The sequence below is a fragment of the Lepidothrix coronata genome, unplaced genomic scaffold, assembly GCF_001604755.1.
Source record: "Lepidothrix coronata isolate B3197 unplaced genomic scaffold, Lepidothrix_coronata-1.0 Scaffold12, whole genome shotgun sequence".
NCBI classification, from domain to species: Eukaryota; Metazoa; Chordata; class Aves; order Passeriformes; family Pipridae; genus Lepidothrix; species Lepidothrix coronata.
In genome coordinates this window covers 1014089-1038049 of record NW_016690192.1, presented here as the reverse complement: position 1 = coordinate 1038049, position 23961 = coordinate 1014089, and the positions used below count along the sequence as shown (strand labels likewise).

The 23961-nt window shown below is 41.4% G+C and overlaps 1 protein-coding gene across 4 annotated transcripts in view; it reads left to right on the top strand.

Moving 5' to 3' along the window:
• Positions 1-23961, top strand: part of LOC108492771 (BEN domain-containing protein 5-like) — a 922669-nt gene that overhangs the window by 476904 nt on the left and 421804 nt on the right. For all 4 annotated transcript variants that reach the window (XM_017805436.1, XM_017805435.1, XM_017805434.1 and 1 more), the window contains exon 6: positions 10962-11001. In XM_017805436.1, coding sequence (XP_017660925.1) covers positions 10962-11001 — 40 coding nt within the window. The remainder of the gene's footprint in view (positions 1-10961; positions 11002-23961) is intronic.

Genomic DNA, 23961 nt, shown 5'->3' with positions numbered 1-23961 from the left:
CTGGATAGTGTACAAAGGCAGAGTGACCCTAGAAGTGGCTGCAGAGTCCCAGTGCTGCCCTGTTAGTCTTTAGGAGTTTGGATATGGATTACAGCCTGAGTGGACCTTGTTCCACAAGTTCTGTGGCTCAAGATATTCAGTTACAGGGATTTAGTAATGATTTTAGCATGTGCCACAGAAAAGTACAACGAAATTACTTCAGAAACAAATGAGAAAGTGTTGGGTCTGTTTAGAAAGTCATATTGTACCTTTTGCCTTCAGGATAGCCCTCCCTTGTTATTGCCATTTAACTTCCCCAGACAGTGCTGTCACAGGCTGTAATTAAATAGGTAGGGTTTAGAAGAACGAAGATTGGGATGCTCTGAATCATTTGTTAAAGTGAATATGACAAGCAGTGGTCTGGTTTGGAAAAAAAAAAATATTTGAGGAATAGAAAAACAAACTCGCTGCCATGGATTGTGAAAGGAAACAGACTCAAACTGAAATTAGATGAAAAGCTTGAAATTAGATGAGACAATAGTCAGGCACATAAATTTATATATTTGTCCATACATACTAGATTCTAATTTAGCTTTTCACTACAATTTTTATCGTGTTGTCTCGACTTACCTACAGTAATCAAGAAACATTACACAATATGGGGGGAGAGATTTTTAAATAATCCTCCCAATTTAAATGTGAAAACACAGTTATTTCCCCTTCCCTCCTGCCTGTCCCTATTGCAGAAAAGTCTTTGGCTGCAATGGTGCCCCGACAGCCTGAGAAGAGCTTGGAGAGCTGGCATCAGTTACCCCTTTGCTGCAAAAGAAAAAAATACTGATTTTGTCCAGCTGTTATGCAAGTCTTTGGAATAGAATATTTCCTATCCGATTGGTTTACATTCCCATAGTATTAGCAGTTTGAAAATGCAGATGAAACTGGGCTTTAGCACGTCTGCTGGATAGAGGAAATGAGGAAATAAGGAAAGAGAAAGAAGTGAATGTGACAGGAGTAAAGGGCCTGTGAATTTAGAGCTGAAGATTAAAAAATGAAATCATTGGTGCATTGGAAATCAGTTCCTTTGGCTCCCCTCCCACTGATTTCCTGTGACTCCTTAAAGAGATGCTGCCTTTCCTAGGAAATGTGTGTTCTGCCATGTTGATGATAATTTTGAGTATTTCCTAGGTTTTTCTTCTGTATCTACAATACCCAGCATATATCACTTCCTTGTCTGAAATACTTGTTTATAAACATTTACTTTTATAAACATTTATTTCTCTGTGCACAATGCAGAAAGCAATAGACACACCACACTATAAACACACAGGAATGTTTGTACGTGTCTGTGATTCTACAGACATATATGCAATATATTTATGCTCGTGCTTATATACAACTACAGTGATGGTAACTGCAAAACTCAATTGCAAAACCAAATAAGCTCTGTCTTCTCCTTTTGGATGCTTGGATGCACGGAGCCGTAGGTTTGGGGCTGGTGGCTTTGAAGCTACTACAGGTAAAAATGTTGTTTGGTTGTAGAGCTGAAATCTGCTCTGTTGAAAGTCTTAAGTTCCTGAGATGTTTGAATGTGATATACCAGAAATGCAACCTGTTATTGAGGCTTTCTTCTGAATAAAATGTCATGCATTACTATTGCACACAAGTCATTTGGTAGCCTTTAAATATTGCCATCTCTAAGTGGAAAGGGAATATATTGTGAGTGTTTGCAGAATACCTTCAACCACAGGAACTGTGATTTGGCAATTGCTGTGCTGTGCTCTCACACAGCTCAGGGAAACTCCAACACCTTGAGAGAAAGTAACATCTGAGATAAACACAACCAGGTAATTGTCACCACATCAGAAGTAAAGGAAGGGAGCTCTTGGCGGGGGAGGGATTTAGGCTCTAGGGAGCCGGAGAAAATGGCATTGAGAGAAGTGTTCTGTCGTGTTTATTTTCACTCTGCTGCTGAATCACAGGGACTTCTTAACACATAACTCATAAGTTTTATGCATGAAAACCCAATCAGTTTTGGGAAATTTCATATTCAGAAGGAATTTACTCTTGTGTTGCATCTTTTATACGTCTTTTTCTTCTTTCTGTTTGTATTGCTGTCTTTATGGTGTGAAACCACAAGAGCCCTGTTTCTTAAAAGGTTATCAAAGATGTGGGTTTTTTGACTGGGCCCAGGTGTATTAGGAAGTGGATAGTGTCACTGCTGTAATTCAGAGCTTTGTTTTTCAGTTAAGTGCTGCCCTGAGCAGGATTCTAATCCAGAGCAGGAGCTAAACTGAGTGCAAACACATGCTGCTCCTGGAACAAGAAGGTATTTAAGTTCTTAGAAAGAAGGACTCTACCAGTGAAAATTTCTCATGTTTCAGAAAGCTTCCCAAGATCTCCTTCAGACTCCTTTTTTCCAAAACAGTAATTTCTTTGAAGCCAAGTCAGTCGTCAGTCTTCTCACTACCAGCTAATTCTGGCATGGTGACAGTTTACTAAACTTAGTATTAGTTGACATGGAGAGAATAGGACAACTGCTATTAAACTGCTACTAGCTGGTAGCTAAACTACTCAGATTGGACATTAATTTTGGAACTTAAGTCCCAGTTTGAATAAATATTTATTTAGTTATAGACAGTAAAAGAAGGTTCTGGAGAAATGATCTGCTGGTCAGAGCACTTGTAGCTGGAGTTCAATCTCAAGGTCCAGATGGGCCAGAGCAGGGATGAACTTCTGAATTTGTGCCTCCCTTGTAATCACAGGCTCCTACAACTGCATGTTTAGTTTTAAAATTGCCTGTATTGGGGGCTAATCTGTCCTGTCTGTTATCTAAACCAACCCATAAACAATGGCTAGTTAGTCAATATCCCATTACTGGCATAGGTAGATATGCTTTGTTTCTAATTAAACATTAATTGAACACTGTTGCTTACCCCCCTACCCCCCACCCCCAACAAATGGTGGACTTAAGTTCATAATTGCTTCCACAAATACTGCTCCTTTCCTTTGTAAAACTTATTGTAAGACAGGAATCACAACTAAAGAATGGCTGTGCAATGCTAAAGCAATCTGCATCATGTATAGATTTAGGTTGTTAATGGCACTGTGTGGTCTGTATAGTTTTTCCTGCCCTTGTTTACTCTATTTTTTCAAAATAAATAAAATTTAAAGGGAAGAGTTTTTTGGCTCCTGCTGCTCACCACGTACTTTAAGACATAATCTGTTGTTTGTGGCATTACAATAATCTGTATAGGCATTAAATAACTGATGTCACAAGCACAGGATTATAACCACAGCTCTGCAATTTACATAGTAATACAACAAAGTACGAAAAACCTGCGTGGCAGTGTGTCACCAAAACTAACCCTCTAAAATGTTGAGGTAAATCGTGGCCTGAGTAGATCCTGAACCCTTGCTGTGTAAGTACATTTAAAATGTGCACACAGCCACAGCCACCTTTTTGTTAGAGCAACTACAAAGGGGTTTGATTCCAGCCTGGATGTGGAGGCAGACCATGGAGAAATGGGCCTGTTCTCCTCCTTCATTTCTTTCAGGCCCAGAGCTTTTGGGAAAGAGCAGAGCAAAGTACACACAAGGCATTGGCTGTATCATCCATTCTTTTCCCCCAGCCTTTACTGTGGCAGAAATACCAGGGTTTGTGAGCTGTACTCCATGGACTCACATACTCTGCTCAGGGTGCAGAGGGCCCAGAGCCCTGGCTATCTGTGCATTAATTTGTCTCAGCATTTCAGGTTTGGATTAACATAAGGGATAGAAGCCCATGAAACTGGGAGGTCTGAGTCAAGTCTGCCAGTTGGGTTCAATGAAGTGATTGGATTTGCTTGCCATATTTTGACTTGGTTTAAAAACAAAGTGTTATTAACTAATCAAAGTGTCCTTTTACATCTGAGAATATGTATGTGCATAGTATACATCATAAACCATAAAGCTGCTACCAATGTACTTAATTCCTTCACTAAGGTGCATAAGGATCCTTATTTACAAATGCAGAAGGATAGAAAACTGAAGAGGCTTCGGGTTGTCATAACTCTTATTGGCAAAGTTAAGGATCAGGTCATTCCAAAGCAATTCATTCCTCCTCTCTTTCCAGAGATCAGACAGCCTTGACAACTTTTTGTTGTGACTGTTAATATTTATGGTGAACTGATGAGCTTTTTCTTGATTCCTAGTGGTTCACTAGGAATTGGGTTGCTATCTTAATGAGTGTGCTATATGTAAAAAAGGCAACCTATAGATGGAGCACCAGTAGATGTCACTCAAGAATATGTGGAAGAGACCATGAAATGAGTGTGACCAATAAAGCTGCTCAGGGTGCTCGGCCTCCCATGGCTTTGGGCAATGGTCCACTGCTTTTGGTAGCCACCTGCTCACCAAGGCTTTGGGGCTGTGACCTCCCACTTCTGCCACAGGTACTGCAGAGTGTTTGTGTGTCTGCCCAGAGACACCTCCCATGGCTTTTCCACCTTTCCTTAATGTTTTTTGTATTAATGTTCTTTCTAAATAGCTTTTGAGCACAACAGGACTGTAAGAACATTGTGCATGAATCTTCTGTTCCTGAGACAAATGGTTCAAAGGGGGAGAAGGAGGGGTCTTGGCTACTTGTTCAGCAGTGTTTTAGAAAAATAGGAAGGTACCAGGCATCACTGATTTTGGGAAAGAAATACACAGGTGTCAGATATTAAGTAGAAGAATATGTGCACTAGAAGTATGAGTAAAGTAACTTAATAGTTTGGCGCTGTCTTTCAATATTTGGACTTGGTTTTGATTCTAAACCAGAATTGAGTTACCAGATATTGCAGCGATCAAGTGTCTGTAGAGGTCACTGTTAAAATGGTTTAAAATGCTCATTATAGTTCTTAGCATGAGGAATAACATATCCCAAGCCACTTTATAAATGTTCTTCCACACCTATATTATCAATAATTGATTCCACAGAGTAGGCTACAGCAGATGCAATTTGCTAAAATCCCAGTCAAGTGTCAACAAGCTGACTGGTTCATTTTATCATTATACCAGGAAACTTTAGCAGCTAATCATAAGGGAAGTACAAAATGTGAGATCTTGTTTCATTATATGAATAAAAGCCTGTGATTTCAGGATGGAAAGAAAAGATCATTGCTCAGCATACTGTGCTTAAAAAAAAAAAAAAAGCAGCAGTTTTAAATCATCAAATTATCCATTTTAACAGGATTTGAATTAATAACTTGCTGAGATCATTACTTAAATCAGGAGTTTCTCTTTGGAGGTAAGTCTTGCACTCTGAAGGGAAGGAGGGTACAAGCAGTGCAACTTGCATTTGAGGATCCAGGCCGATGTGAAGTGCTCACTTTTTTCTAACACCTTTCTTTATCTCCTTCATTAGGAAATTTTTCCAGATGTTGACTAGCCCTGAATATTTCTTAACCTGTCCAACAACAACTAGGTTTGCACTCCTCTGTCACAAAAGTGTCTTTTGCATAGGAGCACAAAAAACTGAGGTTCATAGCTTGTAACCCCTCAGGTAGCAATGAGAAAGATGGGACACAGCCTTTGACCTCCCCACTCTGCCTCTTCTCCCTCCCCTCCGCTGTAAATCCCTCCAGGGCAAAACCAAGGAGGCTTATGGTGGTGCTTGTGGGCAGCCACATTGTGCCAAGTTGCACACTTGGGATCTCTTTGATCTTTTTCTGAACTTTTGGGTTCTTTCATGGCATAACGTTCGAGGACAGCTTTCAAAAGCACTGATGTTACAGAGTGTGGCAAGAATAAAGGCCATAGAAATGTGAAATTCACCCTTCAGTACATCCTCATCTTTATTTTGTGATTAGATACACTGGTTTCAATTACTCTTATGTCAACACAGTTTAGAGAAGAGAAACACTAGTTTAGAAGTCAAAAGGAAAAGGCACTTTTAGTGACAACTTGTGGCAAAGTTTCCAGGAAAAAAAAAAATAATTGCACGCTTGATTTCAATCTTAAACCCTCCGAACTGCACAGTAAATTGAAGGTTGTGAGGGACAGACACCTGTTCAAACCACATTGAAATTAGAGGGAGGAGATCAATAGCAGAGACCAGCCTGGGTAAAATACATTTTGGAAGACAAAATCCTCGTGTGGTCCCAGAGAGTCAATTCCAGCATCCTGTGAGGGGACTGTGGCAGGAGCTGCTGTTGAGATGGGCAGTTGCCTTTGGGTTCACAGCTGCAGAAAACACTGCCCAGAGAGGGAAGGCAGTGAAATGGCACAAACCCAACAGGAGCTTCTAAAGCTGATGTCAGCTTAGGGCTTAGGAATTTTATATGGAGACTCAGAGCAGGGCAGGTAGAGATGCCCTTGCTGTCTAGAAAACCTCTACTGGCTCCTGGGACTTGGGTGCCTGGGAAGCTGAAGAAGCTCCCAGCACAGTGACCTCACATATGCCATAGATCCCTGAATGGCTGCTGCCACCTCCATCTCCCCTTCTCTGCACTGCTGGGTGTTGGGGGCTTGGAGATGATGTGCTGGGATAGAAGGCAGGGGTGAGAATATTTTTTTGGATCATGGCGGGAGGAGGAGTAGGAAGATGACTTTATAATTGGTTTTTTATCACTCTTTCTGGCTATATTGACTTTATACTTGACACAGCTTTGGCTGGCAAGTAAGGCCCAGATACATTCAGAATTAGATATGACTGGGCTCATTCTTACATGAGAAGAAAATCATCGGTTGCTACAGAAACAGCTCCATATCAGTCTCGTGGGGCATCTTTGCATCTGGCTTTTTTTCCTTCTCTTTTGCTAATCTGTAGATAAGAGTCAAAGCAAGTGCAGCACATCCCACATCTCTATAAAAGGTTGGAAGAACTCTGCAGAGAGCAAAGTGTGAAAGAACATCTCATAGATAAGCTAAACTTAAATGAATGAGTTAATTTACACTCCCCCTGCATTTTTTTTCAAGTTTTGCAACTCTCTCTAAGTTAAATGAGGTGAAAATTAAATGACACCAGTCAGCAAATATTTTAAAGACCACCAAAATCAAGGAAGAGAAAGGAGGCACTCGGAAAAGGAGTTACTAAGAAACAGGAAAAAAACTGAGGGGTGAGTTAGAATCTATGTCGAGAAAATTGCATCTTGCAATGGAATAATAATCCAGGCTGACTTTCAAGCAAGTTGTTTAACTTGATAAATTAAGGAATTAGCTAAAAATAAGTGTATATTATGGGTGAACAGGGACCATTCTGCACACTTCAGACCAGCTCACCAGCGACGTTCTTCAACTGGTTTTCTAAAACATAATGAATTCTTGATGCTTAGTAGATTAATATTTATTGAGTGAATCAATGCTTAATTTATTAAAAAATTGCCTTCCTTGTATTTTAATATGATTTATTACTCATCAGTGCTTATTGCATTAATTAAAGATTGTGTTAATTTTGTGGAAGTGAACACGATCTGCTGCAGGTTTGCTGTGCTGTGGGGACTGTGCCTCTGGGTAGTGCCAACCATGGAAACTGCTGGAGGTGGGAAGCTGGGATGAGTCACCTCTTCCTGCCCTTGGGATTTCAGATAGCCAGCAGAGTGGAAAAGAGGATGCTGCCCCTCAAGGGTAGGACAGGATTATAGCAATAGCAATACTGTGATGATACAGGGAACATTTCTGTTTGCCTCTTTCAGATTATGGCTGATGCTGTGGAATTCATTTTGGTGTTTCTTATGGAATGTCTTTTTGTCAACGTAGGTGAAATCCAGCCTTAGAGACATGGGAAACTGTCACCTCTTTCCCAACCAGGAACGACAGTCATTGTGTTTCAGTGCTCAAACTGTAAGAAATTCTTGGGACAGTAGGTTGCCTGGAGATTGGGATGGTCCCAAGCATCTCAGCAGGGGCAGGTGTTTGAGAAGTGGAAAATTCCTAAAGGCAGAACAAAAAAACCCAGACATCTTGTGAGCTGAGTCTTTCAAGAAATCTGTCAAAACAGGGAGAGGGTGATCCTGCTGGAGGGGGGCCACAGCTGCAATTTGCATCTCTCAGCACTGAAGAAAGAAGTGAATATATAAAGCCCCACAGCCATGATACTTCTGGTGAAATTATTTTATTAATGGGTGTGACATTTGTAATGTCTCTCTCTTTAAATTCAAATACCGCTGTTTTTATAGCTAGTCATAAGTGAGTCTGTCTGTTTTTTAAAAAAAATCCATCTAGTTACTAGGCTGCTTGCATCCAGCTGAGCCCTGGAAACGGCAGAGAGCTAGTCCCTGAGATCTGAGAGCAGGCTGGAATTTCCAGAAAGTGGTTGGATCCATAATTAGGGTACTTTTGCATGTTTAAATGCACAATTCTGCAATGTACTTTGCTGTTTGCTCCTCTCCGGGGCTGGGGTGAGTGTGCACAAACTTCCTTTGACAAGCTAAATCAGTGAAACCTCTTCAAGGTCCAATGAAGGTCAGAGCCGAGAATTTTTTCCTCTCCTGGTCACCAGGCAGGCAGGGACCACTGTGCTCCAGCCTGGAGCGTTTGGGTGGAGCCAGCGCCAAGGACCTGGTGGCATTTCAAATCCCTCGCAGCAGTTAGGTGTTAGATGCAAAAGATCAGTGCTGCTCCACTTGAAGTCAGAGAAATAACTTGAGCTTAAAGTTCAGCATATACACAGAGGTTTCCTGGATCTGGAGTTAATTTGTTTTTTCCAAGGTCAGCCTGAAGGCAGCATCCAAACTGGAAAAAAAAAGTTAAAAACTGAATGTTTGACTTCTAATAATTTAATTTTATTTCCCATTTTGTTTAACCTCTCCTATAGGCTTTTGTTTTCCTGACGTATCAAGTTAAGCTATTTAGGTTTTTATTTAATGTTTATTTTTACCCCATTTAATAGACTCAAGTCAGGACTGGGGGCCAATCAGGCTGCATGCCTTTCTCTCTATTCCAAATCTTTGCATTTTGCAACTTTCTTTGATGCAGGATATTTATATTCCACCTTTTTTTTTCCTAGTAGAGAAGCTTTCACGGAGTATAGGCTTTGGATATATATTTTCTGCTCTAGCTGCTCATTAGATATACAGCATTTGGAGTTCCAGTTGTGCTGAGAAATGTAAGCAAAGCTTTTGGCCCAGTGGGGGCTAAGCTCTGGCATTTCATAGCTTTGTACATATGAATCAGGATTAAGGTGCAGGATCTATATAAAATTTAGCTCATTAGGAGATGTTTCGTCTTACGGCTCCCACTGGGAAGGTGGGTCCTTTGCTTACACACAGTATTCCTCACTCTGCTTTCCTGCTCCCTGGGAAAGGAGGGGGGTGAGCAGCCCCCTGCAGAGTAGGTACAGCAGTTCTTGTGCAGGGGACACAAAGCAGCAGCAGGGTATTCCTCTCCCTTTCACCATTACCCTGCACACCTGGAAAAAGACTTGGCGCACGCTGGCCTCGGTATTTTATACTAAAGCAAACACAGTCGAACACAGTGCTGGGGTCATACTCAGGATGACTTACCAGAGTTGAGAGAACAAGGAGTGCCCCTGAAAACAGACAGATAGGACTTCTCTCACAAATGTGATTTGTGTTGTACCAGATTTAAGGTGCTGAAGGCCAGAAAGGTTTCAGAAAATGTGGGATTTTTCAGCCTCACACCCCACCTGGCTTCCCAGCGGGCCACGTTCCCGTTGGGCACATAGCTCAAGTGTATTCAGTGGATGACCATGTCCATGCACTTCAGCCAGTGAAGCTTTACTACAGAGAAATTATGGATTTGGAAGGGAGTTTCATCAGTCATAATTTCCAAGGAAGAGCGTTCACAGTAGGGAATACCAAGTTGATGTTGCCTCCTCAAGGACTTTCAGCTGTCACACAGGGAATACAGTGAGTGCAGTGATGAGAATTAGATTAGAAGAAGATCAATAGGGCTGGCAATAAATGAAAGTAACACAGACATTATTGAGCAAATTAGGAGAGAGAAATTAAACTGGACAGTATAATCTTCAATACCAGCTAGACACACTACTGTTGGGCAAAATTAGGGAGACAGCAGTAAGTTAGAAAGTGCTATGATGAAGAGGCATTAACAGTCTGTGAGATGGGGAAAGCCCTGCTTGTGATGGAAAGCTCTCAGCCCACAGAAAGGTGGAAAAGGGTGATAATGGTCCAGGAGCACATGGATTTAAGTGGTGGGCTACAGAGAGGTAACAGTGGGGAGATCACCTAAGACTGGGAACATGGAGCAGGCAGCAGCACTGGCTGAATGTTACAGGGAAAGGGAACCTCAGATGCACCCCACCATCACGAAGGCTTTGGTGGCATAGCTTGTTCCAGGCAGAAAATTTTCCTGACCTTCTAACAGTACAGGTTGGTTTGCCATGTGAAGTCTTGTAGGCCTTCCAGAAACACTCCTCTGTGTAAACTTGATTATTTGCCATAATAACTTCCCTGTATTTTGCTGTCTGTACAGATATCCACTGATGATCAAGTCAGGCAAGCTTTTGGGGTGAGGGATATCCGGTGGCAATGAGATCCATGGGCTGACTGCACTCAGCATGAAAAGAAGCTTTCCTTTTATCAGTCTTGAGTTTGTCTAGATACTCTTACATGTCTTTGAAAGGTTCACCCCAAGGCAATATAATTGTGTTTGATCACATACAGGCATTGAGTCAGTGATTGATATGAATAAAGAACTTAGTGTTGCTCGTCCCGGTTCCATGTCTTCTTCCCTGTGGAATCAGAAATCACTTTTATAAATATATCGGTCCATCTGTGCTTCTAGCTATCCATTTCAAGTATATGTTCCAAAAAAGAAATAGTAACACTTTATAAGTGCAAATAAAAACACATTAAAAGGACTGAGCAAGGGGTTTTTCTTCCTCATAAAGTGCATGTGGATCCCTTCCAAAAGAGTTACTGTGAGCCATGTAACTTGTAATTAATTCTGCTATAAATGTCAGAACACTTACTTTGCAGGTCTAAGCTGACCCACTAAAATTAGTCCCCTTTTAACAATTCCTTTTATAATTTGTTTTTCAGCAGAAACGACGGCTTGACCTCCTGACAATAACCAGCCCCGGTAAGTGAGCTCTGCCGCCCAGCTCTCTTCTCTTTTCTTAAAGAGATGGTTGTCTAAATGTGTTTTTCCCCCGTCTCTGACATGCAAAATGAAAAACACTGTTCCCCAGAAAATCTTTCACCTAATAACAAGTGACAGCTATATTGTGCTCGGCAAAGCCCCGGGCAGTTATCCGTTCACAGAGCTGCCTCTTCAGACCTTTACTCTATGAATTGGAGTGCTGATATTTCTTTAAGCCTCCTGGGGTTACAGTTAGTGGTATATCTGCAGGGCAGATGCCCTCAAATTCACAGTGTGTGTTCAAGTATCACGGAAATGCAAGCTTGGTGGCAAACGTGAGCGGTTTGGGGAGTAAGGAGATGGTGGCCCTCTATGAGCGTGGTGGGAGGCAGGAGGCCCAGGCTCAGGGCTGAGAACCCCAAAGTGGATCTGAAAATATTTAGGTAAAAGGAAAATGCTTCGTGGTGGCTTTTGTAGTTTGCCTCTTGAGGAGATAAACCAAAATGTGTTATATTGGGCAAGTGTTGGGCTCTTTGGCATTGTGAGTTTTGAAATCTCAGCACCGTGGCTGAGATGCAGGTTGGTTCAGTAGTGCCCCTCTGTGATCTCAGCTCTTCAGGCTGGGTGGCTTTTCGTTTATTGCTGTTTGTCTGGCTCACTTTCTTTCCATTAGCTGCTGCAGAAGTTTGCTGCCCACCAGGTTCAGATGTACACCCTGCTCAAAGAGTGCCACATTTCGGTTAACTTTTTCAGTTTTTCAGCTGTGTGTATGTATTAAGCTCTCAGGTTGGCTTTAACTGGGACTAATGAGTTCTGGCTTTAACTGGGAACAATGTGTTAGCGAAGTGAACAGGTGTTATGGGAAGTGAACAAAATGTGACACACATTTGCTTGGATAACAATTTTGCATCGATAATTGTTCTGACACTCTGAATGTAGATATAATCTGTGACATGGTTTCTCCTTCACTAACCTTGTAAAAGTAATAAGAATTAAAATAAGGAGGAGGAACACTTTGTTGGGACAGATGTTTGAGGCTATTGGCAATTGCATCACATTTTTGCATGTTCACTTTTCATGCAGTTTGCAATTATGTTAATGTATGCTCAGGGCACTTGCTGATAAAAGCAACAATACAGTGTGATACAGCCATTGTCACTATTCTGACTGTAACTTCAAGGACAAACATGGCACATTTTTCATTTTCCATATCTTCAGCATTCCTTGTTTCTAGAGGAAAAAGAAAAAAAATCTCTAAAGGTCTTAATCACAAGACACACTCAGATCTTGGATAAGGGCACCAAAGTCCGCAGTCACTTTTTTCAATAAGAGAAAAAGAGGGTTGAGGAGCAGAATAACTTAATGTGAGNTTATGATACCTTCTTCATCATTTTCAGATGAATCACTGGAACAGTGAAAGAGTTGACTAGGTTGAGTTTGTGCATAGATGTGGTCACAGTAAGCAGCTATAGCTTCATATCTCTCACTTTAATATAGCAATCTACTCAGTCAACACAGCAATTAGTTGGAAGGTCTTCAATAACTGTAGGTAGACATGCTGCACTAAAAGGGGGGAAAAAGCTTTCCATAACATGTATTTTTTCTGGAATGCCAGTTTTACCGTTTTATATTTAACCAGAAATCTACAATATTGGGTACATAGGAAAAAAAATAATATTTGTTCCATGATTACATAATTGAGTGCATATAGTTTTGCTTTCAATAGAGGCATTTTCAAAAGAAGCTTGGTGCTGGATCAGGCCAAACTTACCAAAGAGCCTAAAGCTGAGATTTTTCAAAGAGGCTGAAAAAGTTAGGCACTTAATTCCTAGTAGGATTGGAAAATGTCAGCCTGTGGATTAAAGGGTCTAGTTTCAGCCCTACAAATACAAAAATAAAATAAAATAAATCATAGCCTTAGGGCTTTTATCTGTCTTTGGAGACTGCTACTTTAAAATATTTCATTCTTTGAGTACTAGCTCTAAGATCTGACACTGACAGTCTGCTTTTACAAACTCTTGATATCGGTTATGATGGCTGAGATCGGCCTTAATCACTGTCATTCCTTAATTTACTGATTCAAATGAGGGACTGGGCTATTTGGTTGCACCTGTTAATCCTCTGGGACTTGCTTCTGTTCTCCACCTTGCCGCAGGCAGGCAGCCTTTGCTCCTGGTGGAGGTCACTCAGCCTTACTTAAAGTGGGAAAGTCCTCTGTGTCTCACAAGCAATATAGGCTACCAAAACCCTATTGCTTGATTGTAAGAAAAGACAAAGAACTTCAAAAGCAAAGGCGACCTCTGTGATTTGCACCTCTGTCATGATGAATATCATCTTTCTTTTTTGTGTGTGCGCGTGAAACTCTTGGACCAGATTTTGTACGTTTAGTCGGGAATTGATGGTGATGCCTTGCAAGTATTACAACAGCTCTTCTCCATGTGCCACTAAAACTATTTCCGAAAATCGATCAGCCAGTTAATGACACTAATTGCAAGATAAAATAATGCCTTTAATGTCAATTAAGGAGTGTTGAGACACAAGCGCCAAAACGTTCAAAAGTGAGTTTGTGGGATTACAGAAACCTACATCATCTCATGGCAGCCACACTGTTCCCCATGGACGTGGCTGTTGCACTGTTCCCCAGGAATCAGTGATGGGCCAGAAGCAGTGCCCATTCCTTGTTCCCTGAATTTCCCCCCGCCCATGCTGTGCTGAACCCACAGTGTGAGGGTGACCCACCACTGCCTCCTGCCTTGCTCCAGATGATTTCCAAACCCTGATCAATGCGTGTGTGGCCTTGTGAAACCTTGCTGAACAGTGCTGGACTTAAAAGCACATTTATATGTTAAACTGAACAGGTATAGATCATTAATGTGTAATCTGGACTGAGAGAAGTCTGGAAAAAAGGCGGGGGGGGGAAGAAAAAGGAAGAAGTACAGATGCAGCTCCAACTACACAGTTTGTATGCAACATGCAGGGCTGACCTCTTCCAGCACCCCTAAGAGAACAGCTACAGGAAGCTCCACACCGTGCCCCAAACTGGAGGAAGTCTTTGCTTTGCTTTGGATCTCCAGAAACAGCCAGACACAAATGATGCATAAGCTGGGAGCGAGCCAGACTCCCTCGTGCTCAAACACATTCCTTTGAAGTACCTGACACCCCTGTAAAACGTGGAGGGGAGTTCACTGCTCTGCCTTACTGCTGAGTAGCTGGAGGAATGTTAAGTTAAATTTATCAGTGCTCTCGCCACACTCCTTTCTTCTTGCCCCTTGACACGTGAGGTACAATTAGAGTGCAGCGCTGGCACAGCTCGGGGTGCCGGAGTCAGCGCTGATGTGCGCGGTGGGGTGGGGGAAAGACGTTAAAAATTCATTAGGAGCTGGCAGGGCCGTGCTGGCGGGGAGTGGGGCATAATGAGATTTAAGTTTTGGTAATTTAGATTTTCTTTAAACTTAGTTTTACCTCTGAATTTGATCCAAAACATTTCCTTAGTGCTATTCTAATTGTCTTCGGGCTTCAGGAGCAAAGCTTCAGGTGGTTTAATTCGGCCTTGTTGCATAAAGAAGATGAGGATCTGCCCTTAGTTTCTGCGTGATCATGTTCTAGTAGCACTTTGAACATGCACATACAATCACATCACATTTTTTTGGTAACTGCTCAATAGTTGCAAATAAGATATCCCTGTTTCCATAGCTTTTCCATGGAGACAAAGCTTTCTGCATCTCCTGTGTTTATGATAATAACACAGCTTTCCAATTTCTCCTCTCAGTAAGGTAAGTTCCTCTCCCACTGAAGTGTTTTTTAATTATTGATACCATAAATGGAAGTGTGTTGGAAACTATTGGCTTTGAAAATAGCTAACATGTGATATTATCCAAGAACCATCAGGAAAATTCTTTTGAAATTCTCTTTGATTCAGCCATCCTCAGGGCTTTATCCTTCTCTACCAGTTTCTCTACTGCCAATTTAAAATAACATTCTCTTGAAATCAGTGCAATGTCAGGAGAAATTCATCAGCACTGTAGGTGCATGTTTCCCAGATGTGTATAAACCTACTACATTTGGCAGCAGTAAATTGATTGCATTTAAAAAACCTAGGGTAGCTGAATATGCCGTAGTGCCCAGCTTGGCTACAGCATGGAATACAAAGCAATTTTTTTTAAGTTTCTTTCAGCTCTGTTTTAGGTGCCACAAAGTAAGCGCTGACTCCATAATTCCTGCCTTTTGATTTACTCAGATTTTCCTGATGTGTAAACCACATCAGAGGTTTGCATGCAGGGACAGAATGAGATATTCCTTATCTCTGTGGAGATTTGATAAGAAATGTTAATGACTCGTGTGTGCTTCCCCCTAATATTCGAGATCTTACACTTTTAAACAGGGAAAAAAAGCTTGATTTTAAAAGTATTTATCAGTCTGATCTATGTGGTGAAATAGTCTGCCCCCTTTAATATCATCAGTGCTGCATGCTCTAAAAATGTCTCCATTTCATTAATTTGTGATATACTGCTACCCTGAATTCTTTTAAGGTGGCTTTAGCTTCTGCCATACATATTTTACTGCTTTAAATTATAGATATAGGACTGTTGCCTGGTTAATTTCCTCTGGTTAGGAAAATATATTTCTGCTCTCCTGGCATTGCATAAAGTGATATGTGGGATTTGCTATATTTTTTAGCTGATTAAGTTTTGCATTTCTACATATTACTGCTTATGAGACCTCAAGTGAAACTACGTAAAGGAAGGAGAAGTTTTATAGTATATTTCAAAGTTTCATTTAACTATAAATTCCACCACTAAGCCCCGCTACAAGACTTTTCCATTACCTTCCTGGATAGTCTGGCTATCAACTTCTTTCTAATTGAAGCATGAAAATAATATGAACTCAAAGTCACGAAGCTATAAGCCAGGTATTAGTAGAAATGATACTCACTAATAAAATGTGACAGAAAGTTGTTTGTGGCCAAAACTCGGGGTTTTTTGCTAGCCCTTTTTAATTAACAGTACATTGATTTTGGTCTAAGTATGTGTCAAAGGATAGCATCAAAGATTTTAAAGAGCCTTACATAAGTACTGCTCATGTTTGTTAGGGATGCTTCACGCGCTAGTTTACTTGGAAAGGTGGTGGAGAAAAGAAATTACTTATCATTCCTGTAATAATTCAGTCTTTTAACACTCAGTGATAGATAGAGGTGAAATTATTTCCCATATCACTAAGACACTGGGGATTAATCCACCCATTTGCCTAAAATACTATAACTGGGGAAGTCAGAACCTCATTTCTCAGCAAGACAATAGACCCCAAACGGTTTGTCTGAACCCACTGTATAAGAATTTCTCTACCATACAAATAAAATATAAATGCTAGAGTCTCAGCTCAAAGTGAAATTCCCCTCTTGTCTGTCTTAGTTGAACCGTAAAGCTACAGGAAAAAGTTTGTTCCAGACTTGAGGAAACTTCAGTAAGATGATGTGCTAACAGAGAGCAGAGAGAAAATATGTACTTTTTTTTTTTGTGCCATTAGGATGGCTTCAGCTGTCCTGAGGCTAATTAGGAAATTTTACTATATCCAATTTCTCATCTTTACCGAATCTGAAGAGCTGTAAGGATTTCCATTTGCTGTGATAAGGAGAAGTAATATTGTTGCTTGTAATTACTCCTTCATGCAGATCAGTACCTTCCTAATTCTTACTTATACCTTTCCATTTGCCAGAGTAATAACTGCAGAGATGCCTCCCACTCACTGAACGGTGTTGCTGTTCCTACTGTCTTTTCCCTTGGTTCACATGTCCCGAGAGAATAAGTCCTCCTTGATCTTTCTGCCTGTCCCCTGACCTATCCCAATTTGTCTCCCCAAACATCACCCACATCCATCTCAAATATCACAGTTTGCAGTTCTATTAAAATGACACTTTTTTGATTCAGTAATGAAACCAGAATTTTTTACCCATTTAGTGGTAAAATATTTACTTGCAGTAAGGCTGTTTCATCCCCACCTTTGCGTTTTAAAAAACTGACCTTTTTTTGGATACATGTAGAATAAGTGATATTTGCAAAGTCGAAGTAAGACTGCAGAGAAGATATTCTAAAGGCTAATCCATTACTTTTGAAGAAAAATATCAAGCTTTTCCACAATCCCTTATTATTATTCTGGGTCACCATGGTGTTTCCATGCACCTTGGCATGTCCCTTTAATTGGATCCTTACATAGGAAGGTCCGGCATAGTTGCATTGAAAGCTGACATTTCTAACTAACTGACCTTTTCAGGCCCAGTGACACTCCTATAATGATTATCCTCTAGCATTGTTTGGACACAATACCACATACTTCACAGCACATAAAGAATATGTTCTTTGAGAACTATTCAAAATGCCCAATCTCAAGTTAGCAAAATGAGAAAATTGGGTGCAAACATTCATCAGAGTGTTATTGTGCAGGTATCGATTTGAATGCCCTTTCATTTCTCTGGGAAAAAGTGTTGTATTATAGAGCTCTAAATTAACTTCTGTTCTGTTTTTTTTCCCCCCAGTAAGTATAAAAAGGTCAAATTCATTCATAAGGCTGAATAGATTTGCAGGATATAAGCAATAAGATAGCAATCAACCTTCAAATAACCTTTAAAGAGACAGTATCTTTTCTTATGAACAGTAATTGATCTGCTCATTAAGTCACTGCGCACTCTTTGGGGCTCACCTAGGCAAAAACGTGTGAGACCTGTGACGAAAGGACGTCAGCTACAGCAAAGCAGGGATGAATCCTCACTTGGAAACAGAAATATTTTACGGGTTTCGGAGGGGTGTAAAGTTGAGGAGAGGACTGATATTGCAATGTGAATTCCTTGACTTGCCTGTTACAAGGGTGAGTGAAAAAGACACAGAGAAGACCTCGAAGTGTGAATTTGGTATTTGTGAGGAGGATGATCACAGCATGTTCATACATGCCTGAAACCTGGATACATCCTCGACTTCCCTTTTGAATTTAGTGGCTGGTGTGGGGGTGTGATCACTGCCTTTTGCCTCTGGTTGGTCTATGTATGGGGGGGTCTATGTATAGTTGGTATATGTATAAGGGGTTGGTGTACGTACAGGGGAACCCCTGCTGCACATCACACATGGTTTGCCACCGTGTATTGTTCTTCTTCTGTTAAAATAAGTCAGCAATTGCTTTCTTTGCACCATGAGGGCTCTCGGGGTGTGTGTGGGTTCATCATCTCTGCCTACACAGATGTAAAACCTGCATCCAGGTTGTTGCAGCGCTGTCCCCCCAGTGCAACCTCCTATCACCCTCACAGGGTCCTGGGCTGTGGCTCTGCAGCTCCTCTTGTGCAAGGGGGAGCTGCTAAAGGGCTGCTGGAAATTTCTCCAAGGGAGCTGTATTTAGCCAGAGACTCGCCCAAAGTGCTGGGATTGTCAATTTAAGATAGCAATCAGGAGATTAGTGTTCTGGCCATGTCCATATTTCATTTCTGCATGTAAATCCACGTTATGTTTTTAGCGTTATTTTTATGAATTGCACATAGGCTGAGGACTATCTGTGCATAATTGATTACAATGAGTTGTCTTGGTTTTTATCTTTGATCAGAATTTTCAGAGGCAGCAAGTATCCCAGGTGACGATGCTTTTTATGCAGTAAATGTTTGCACATGAGGCTTTCTGTTTTACTTCACAATGTGCAGAATGAGCATCTCGCTCATTTAGGGGGAGTGAAAATGAGCAATTCTGTGCACAGGTGTATTGTGCTCCTTCTCTTTTTGCATAAGCTCAGGGAAAACTTAAAATAGTAACTTTTTTTCTTGTTAAAAAAAAACCCAACATTTCTTGAGCATCAGATGTTTTTAGAAAGAATGGAAAGCATTCTTCCTTTTTAATGAAATTTTAATTTTCAAGGTCACCTGTATGGAAACAGCCTCTTCATTTAAGGTTGTGGGGGTTTTTTTGTTTGTTTTTTTTTTTTTTGCTTAGTGACCTGAACAAGTCTTAGTGAAAATCAGTGTATTAAATATCTAGAAGACAGCAGAGGGTTATATTGGCACTACAAAATGGAACACAGTGCAGAAATGCATGAGGCAGCAGAGACCTGAGCTGCAGAGCTGAGCTGCTCACAGCAGACTCACCAGTGTGGGTCCAGATGCCAACAAGCCCCATTACCTGGGTGCTATGCCAGAGACAGATAAACTCTGAGTCCTTTTATTCACTGGCTTTGGGGTGCTGTCATTCCAGTGCTGAGGAATTGCACCTGGACCTAAATCTTGCCTTGTGACATTTTTTTTTACCTAGCCAGACCCGTGCAGGTAACTGTGCTTCATTTCTATTTTATCAACATCCAAGTATCCCAGTCCACAGGGGTGTCATCATGCTGGATGCAGTGTGACACCAAGCTGCCCCTCAATACTTGGCAATTTAAGTAGACAAAGCAAGGGGCAATGGGCAGGAAACATGGAAAGACAATGCCAAAAGAGAAAATTATTTTCATAGAAGTGCATTTTATTTTTGAGAAGCTGCCCACTACTATCTTTGTCATCTTCTAGACTCATGTTTCTCTTTTCTTTCCTCCAGTCTCTGATGTAACAGAAAATGGCAAAACAGTGATTATACAGCTACGAGTGGGACTAAGGAATAGGGGAGCTGGAACAGCACAAAGGACTTTTTCTTAGCTCATTTGTTTCTAAGAATTGCCAGTAGGCTCATTTTTCTGGTATGCAGAACATCTTCTGTTAAAGCAATTAGCCAAGGTCACAGGGAAACCCACAAGAAAGGATAACCTAGAGCCTCTGTTATTATTTTGAGCTTGTAACAAAGGAATTTTTAGTAGATATTTGAATGGGGAAGGTGTGAGGGTTTTGTGAATTCAGACTGAAAGTGCAACATAACCCATGGTGGAAAAGTGACTTGTTCATCACACAGCTCAGTGCAGGATTGGAGGGAGTTATTTGAGGTGCTGCTAAATGAGATAACGTGAGCACTGTTAGGCAGTAGTATCACTGCAGTGTCCTTAAAAAGCGGGTTAAAGGAAGGTGAAATACTGTTTTAACACCACGGTCTGCTCCTGGTGTTGCAGCTGCTGTGGTGTCTGCACAAGACCCTGCACTGGACCGTGCAGAGGCTGTGAGTGCCAGGACAGAGAGTGCTGCCAGAGGAGCGAGGCTGGGGAGGGGAAGGGGTGCAAGGCAGCGAGGGATAAGGTCTGCAGTGGGGCCTGAGGAGGGCAACGGAAACCAGAAAGTCGTTTTTGCTGGGCCATACAAATCAAAATGAAAATAAGTGTGTTCAAAATACCTGGGAGATGGCAGGAGATTGTATTATTCTTGATACTTTATTATATTACCTGCCCTGTTACACAGCTGCATCCCTTGTCCTTATCCTCTGTGGACTACCAGAAGAAAGGAAGAATTTTCTGTAGAGACACTGATTTTCCCGCCCATCCTTCTGGGAGCCTCAGAGCAGTGCAAAATCCTGCCGTGCTGCTGCCATCCCCTGTGCTGAACCGGCCTCCCAGCCATTCCTTCCAGGGACTGTGAGGGTGTAGGGCCCATGGCTGGATGTAAAGGGAATCCTCACTTAGACCTTCTGCACATTTGCTTTGGGATCTGATCCGGAGCACTTAAGTTGCTGCTGATTTCAACCAAACCCCTAATTGTTGTCAAAGGTTGAACAAACCTGACAGCAAGAGCAACTTCATGTGATCCTGAAGTGAACCCCCTCATTCCAGCGGGTGGGTTTGTGTTTTGCTATCCAAGCACTCAAATAGCTTTCTACACACTGGAAAATTTTCCTGAATGGTCTAGTTTGGGTACCTGGGGCAGCTGCTCTGGGCTTTGGGCTGCACCACCGGCAGCAGCACAGCCAAGCAAGGTGTTCCCATCCCTCTGCCCTCCTGCCCCAGGCACAGGGGCCACCTCTGCCACAGAATTGGCTTTCCCACGGGATGCGTGGCCACTTGTGGCGCCTCAACAAACACCCCTGGAAGCAGGAGCCGTGGTGCCGTGTGTGTCTGTGCCCAGCACGAGCAGGGCTGCTGTGTAACAGTGCTGCTGCTAATAAATACAAACCGTATAGATGTCAGGTTGCCCTGGGAATGTATTCCCGCCACAAACCGGGCGGCTCTGCCGCGGTGTTCAGGAATTAACTGCGGGAGTATTACTCTCTTAAGGCCTTGTGTTATAGTTCTGTTTTCTTCACCTTTAACCCCACAATGGATTATGACCATACTTTCTCTTATAACTAAATGCTCTTCTGTCCTCTGACAAAACAGATTTGTGTCTTTTCATAGCTTTCTGTAGAGGGCTAATAATACATGGGAAAGCTTTACTGCCCACAGGAGACTTTGCCTGGCCGTAATAATAAGAAATGCTGTTGAAAAGTCATGATCAATGTTAATTCAGTTATTTTTCATTTTCTCTTTTTTATAATGAAATCTTCTACTTTGTGCATTTTATCCAATGCTACCCCATGAATTGCTCATTGGAGAGAGGGGTCATTGGTTATAAAAATGAGTTCTTGTTGTTTGTCCTCATATGAAAATAACTACAATATTTTAAAATGATGGATTTGAGGGAGGAAAAAAAAAAGTGGAATCTTGGATGTACAAAAGATGTAAATATTGTTTTTCAGGTTTTATGGTTCCCAGATGCCTCCTCTAATTGCATAGCTAGCCCTGAGTTTATTAAGTTATTTTCCAGAGTCAAACTCATTTGTAAACATGTCAGAATAAAAACTAAATTTAAAAAACAAAACCTTTGGATTAGAATTCTGGAGTGATAAACAAACTAATTTAGAATGTATTTGCATGTAATTTACATGTGCCAAAATAGGATTGCATGTGGTTTGTAAATACAGGTCTTGAATCTATTTAACATTACAAAATAGCACAGAAGAAATTAATTGTAGCTTAAAAAAAAAAGGTTAAAATAATAAAAAGATGGCTTAAAATGGCCCATGTTTGAATGTGATTCAATGTGCAGAAACTGGTAAGGAGAGATAAGCACGCAGAGAAAGCTGTAAATTCTAGCAGCAACATCTGTAGTCGTTAGAATACTATGTTTTATAGCAATTCCTTACCTCCCCCCACGGACATTACTATGGCATGCAGTATATTTATTATGCACTTTCTGCAAGAGATGTTTTCCTAGCACAGCCTTAAAAAGAAGGTCTGTTTCCTTTCTTTTAATGTTCACATATTCGAAGATGACGCTGTCAGCTTCCATCTGAAGCATCTTGGCCGGTTTGGCCTGTGTGCTTTGGCTCAAGATAACAATTTAGAATTACCCAGGTTATTACAGTGGCACCAGAGGATCCATCAGCAGGTAAATCCTCCACTTTTCTAGGTGCAGTCTCCACCTGGAGAAGATCTGTTGGTTCCAGACTGCGAGTCTGCCAAGCTGAGTAGACAAGGCAGCCGCAGGGAGGGAGGAAAAGGCTGGACAAGCCAGTGGGCAGCAATGGTGATGGGACTTGTGGAGTGAGGGGACACTCAGGAAGGAACAGGCTTGAGCAATGACCACATGGAGCTGGCAAAGTCTTCTCAGGGGTGTCACAGGTGCTCAGGATGCAACAAGATTCATGATACTTCTTTTGCTGTGCCTGCCGGAAGGAGGCTCTGACTGAATCCCCCGGCTTGCATTGGGAAGGATGTTACAAATCCTCTAGTTTCAGCCCCCTGCCATGTGCAGGGATGCCAGCTGCTAACTAGATCAGGTCTCTCAGGGTGGAGGATGGGATACCATCTACACCTGCTGTTTGGGAAATGTGCAGGACGGAGGGAATATCATCTGTGGAGATCTGCGGCAGAAGGAGTGATATCAGCCACAAAAGTTAGTGAGCAGGGCTTGCTTTGGCCACTTGGCTTCTGCTCCTGCTGTCAGTGCTGAAATACATTCGTGTTCTGGGCCTTGGGATTAAACCAGCCACGGTTTTGAGGGAAGAGGAAATGCTCTTTGGAAAAGAAGGGATTGAGTAAATGCAAATGTAAGGACTGAATTTAGTAGTACTGAAATGCATTGCTGCAGTTATGGGGGAAAGAATGCTTTATTTAGTAGTTAAAAAAAATATATAATGCATGTTTTAAGGCTTGTCTTCAAATACCATGGAATATCCTTTTCTATATTCACAGCCTAGCAGCCCAGAGTTTAAAAGTGGCAGCAAAGTAGTCCTGCAATCCTTGCTGTAACAGGGTCTGTAAAGCTCATCGATGTTGAATCTCACTTTTTTTTTCAGACTTTGCTGAGAATAAGTAGAGATGTAAGGATTTCCCCCTTGAATCCTATGACTTTTTTTTTTACACTGGCTTAGTTTCATATATTTTATTTATTTTTAGACAAAAGTAAGAATAAGATAAAAAATTGTAGAGTGGGGAAAAGCAGATTTCTTGGGATAGGGGCAGAGCTTTGTGGTATATCTGCTACTCAGCATTTTGTTTGAGTACCATGGAAGAATATTATTATGGAGGACCAGATGTCAGGAAGCTTTCTGTACATTTTTCAGGTCATAATACTTCTATTTCAATGTGCAGATAAATGTTTCTAAATATTTTCTTGTACTTCTTATCATTTCATCTCTGGAAGAAATTAATTGTAGCTGTAAGAAAAGGGGTTTATTTCCCACTTGGCTGTGAGCCATTTTGTATATCTGCTTTAAATGTTAATTATTAATTAGGATATAATCTATTTAAATCTCTTTAGCTGTCCATTTCTTCCAAAGAAGGCAGCTGGATGAAACAAGAAACACGCATCATTATAAAGATGATAAATTAGCCTCTTATCCCAGGAGAAGACAGTTTCTCAACACCAAGGTTGAGATATACCAGGGCTGGGGTGGAGGTGCCCCCAGCTCCCACCCACTTGGTGCTTCAGACCCAGAGTGAGGATACCAAGATGGCTTTTATAACTAAATTATTGCTAGTAAAGGAGCATCATTCCCATAACTTCCATTCTACCAGAGTTAGTGCTGCTGGTAAATGGACTTG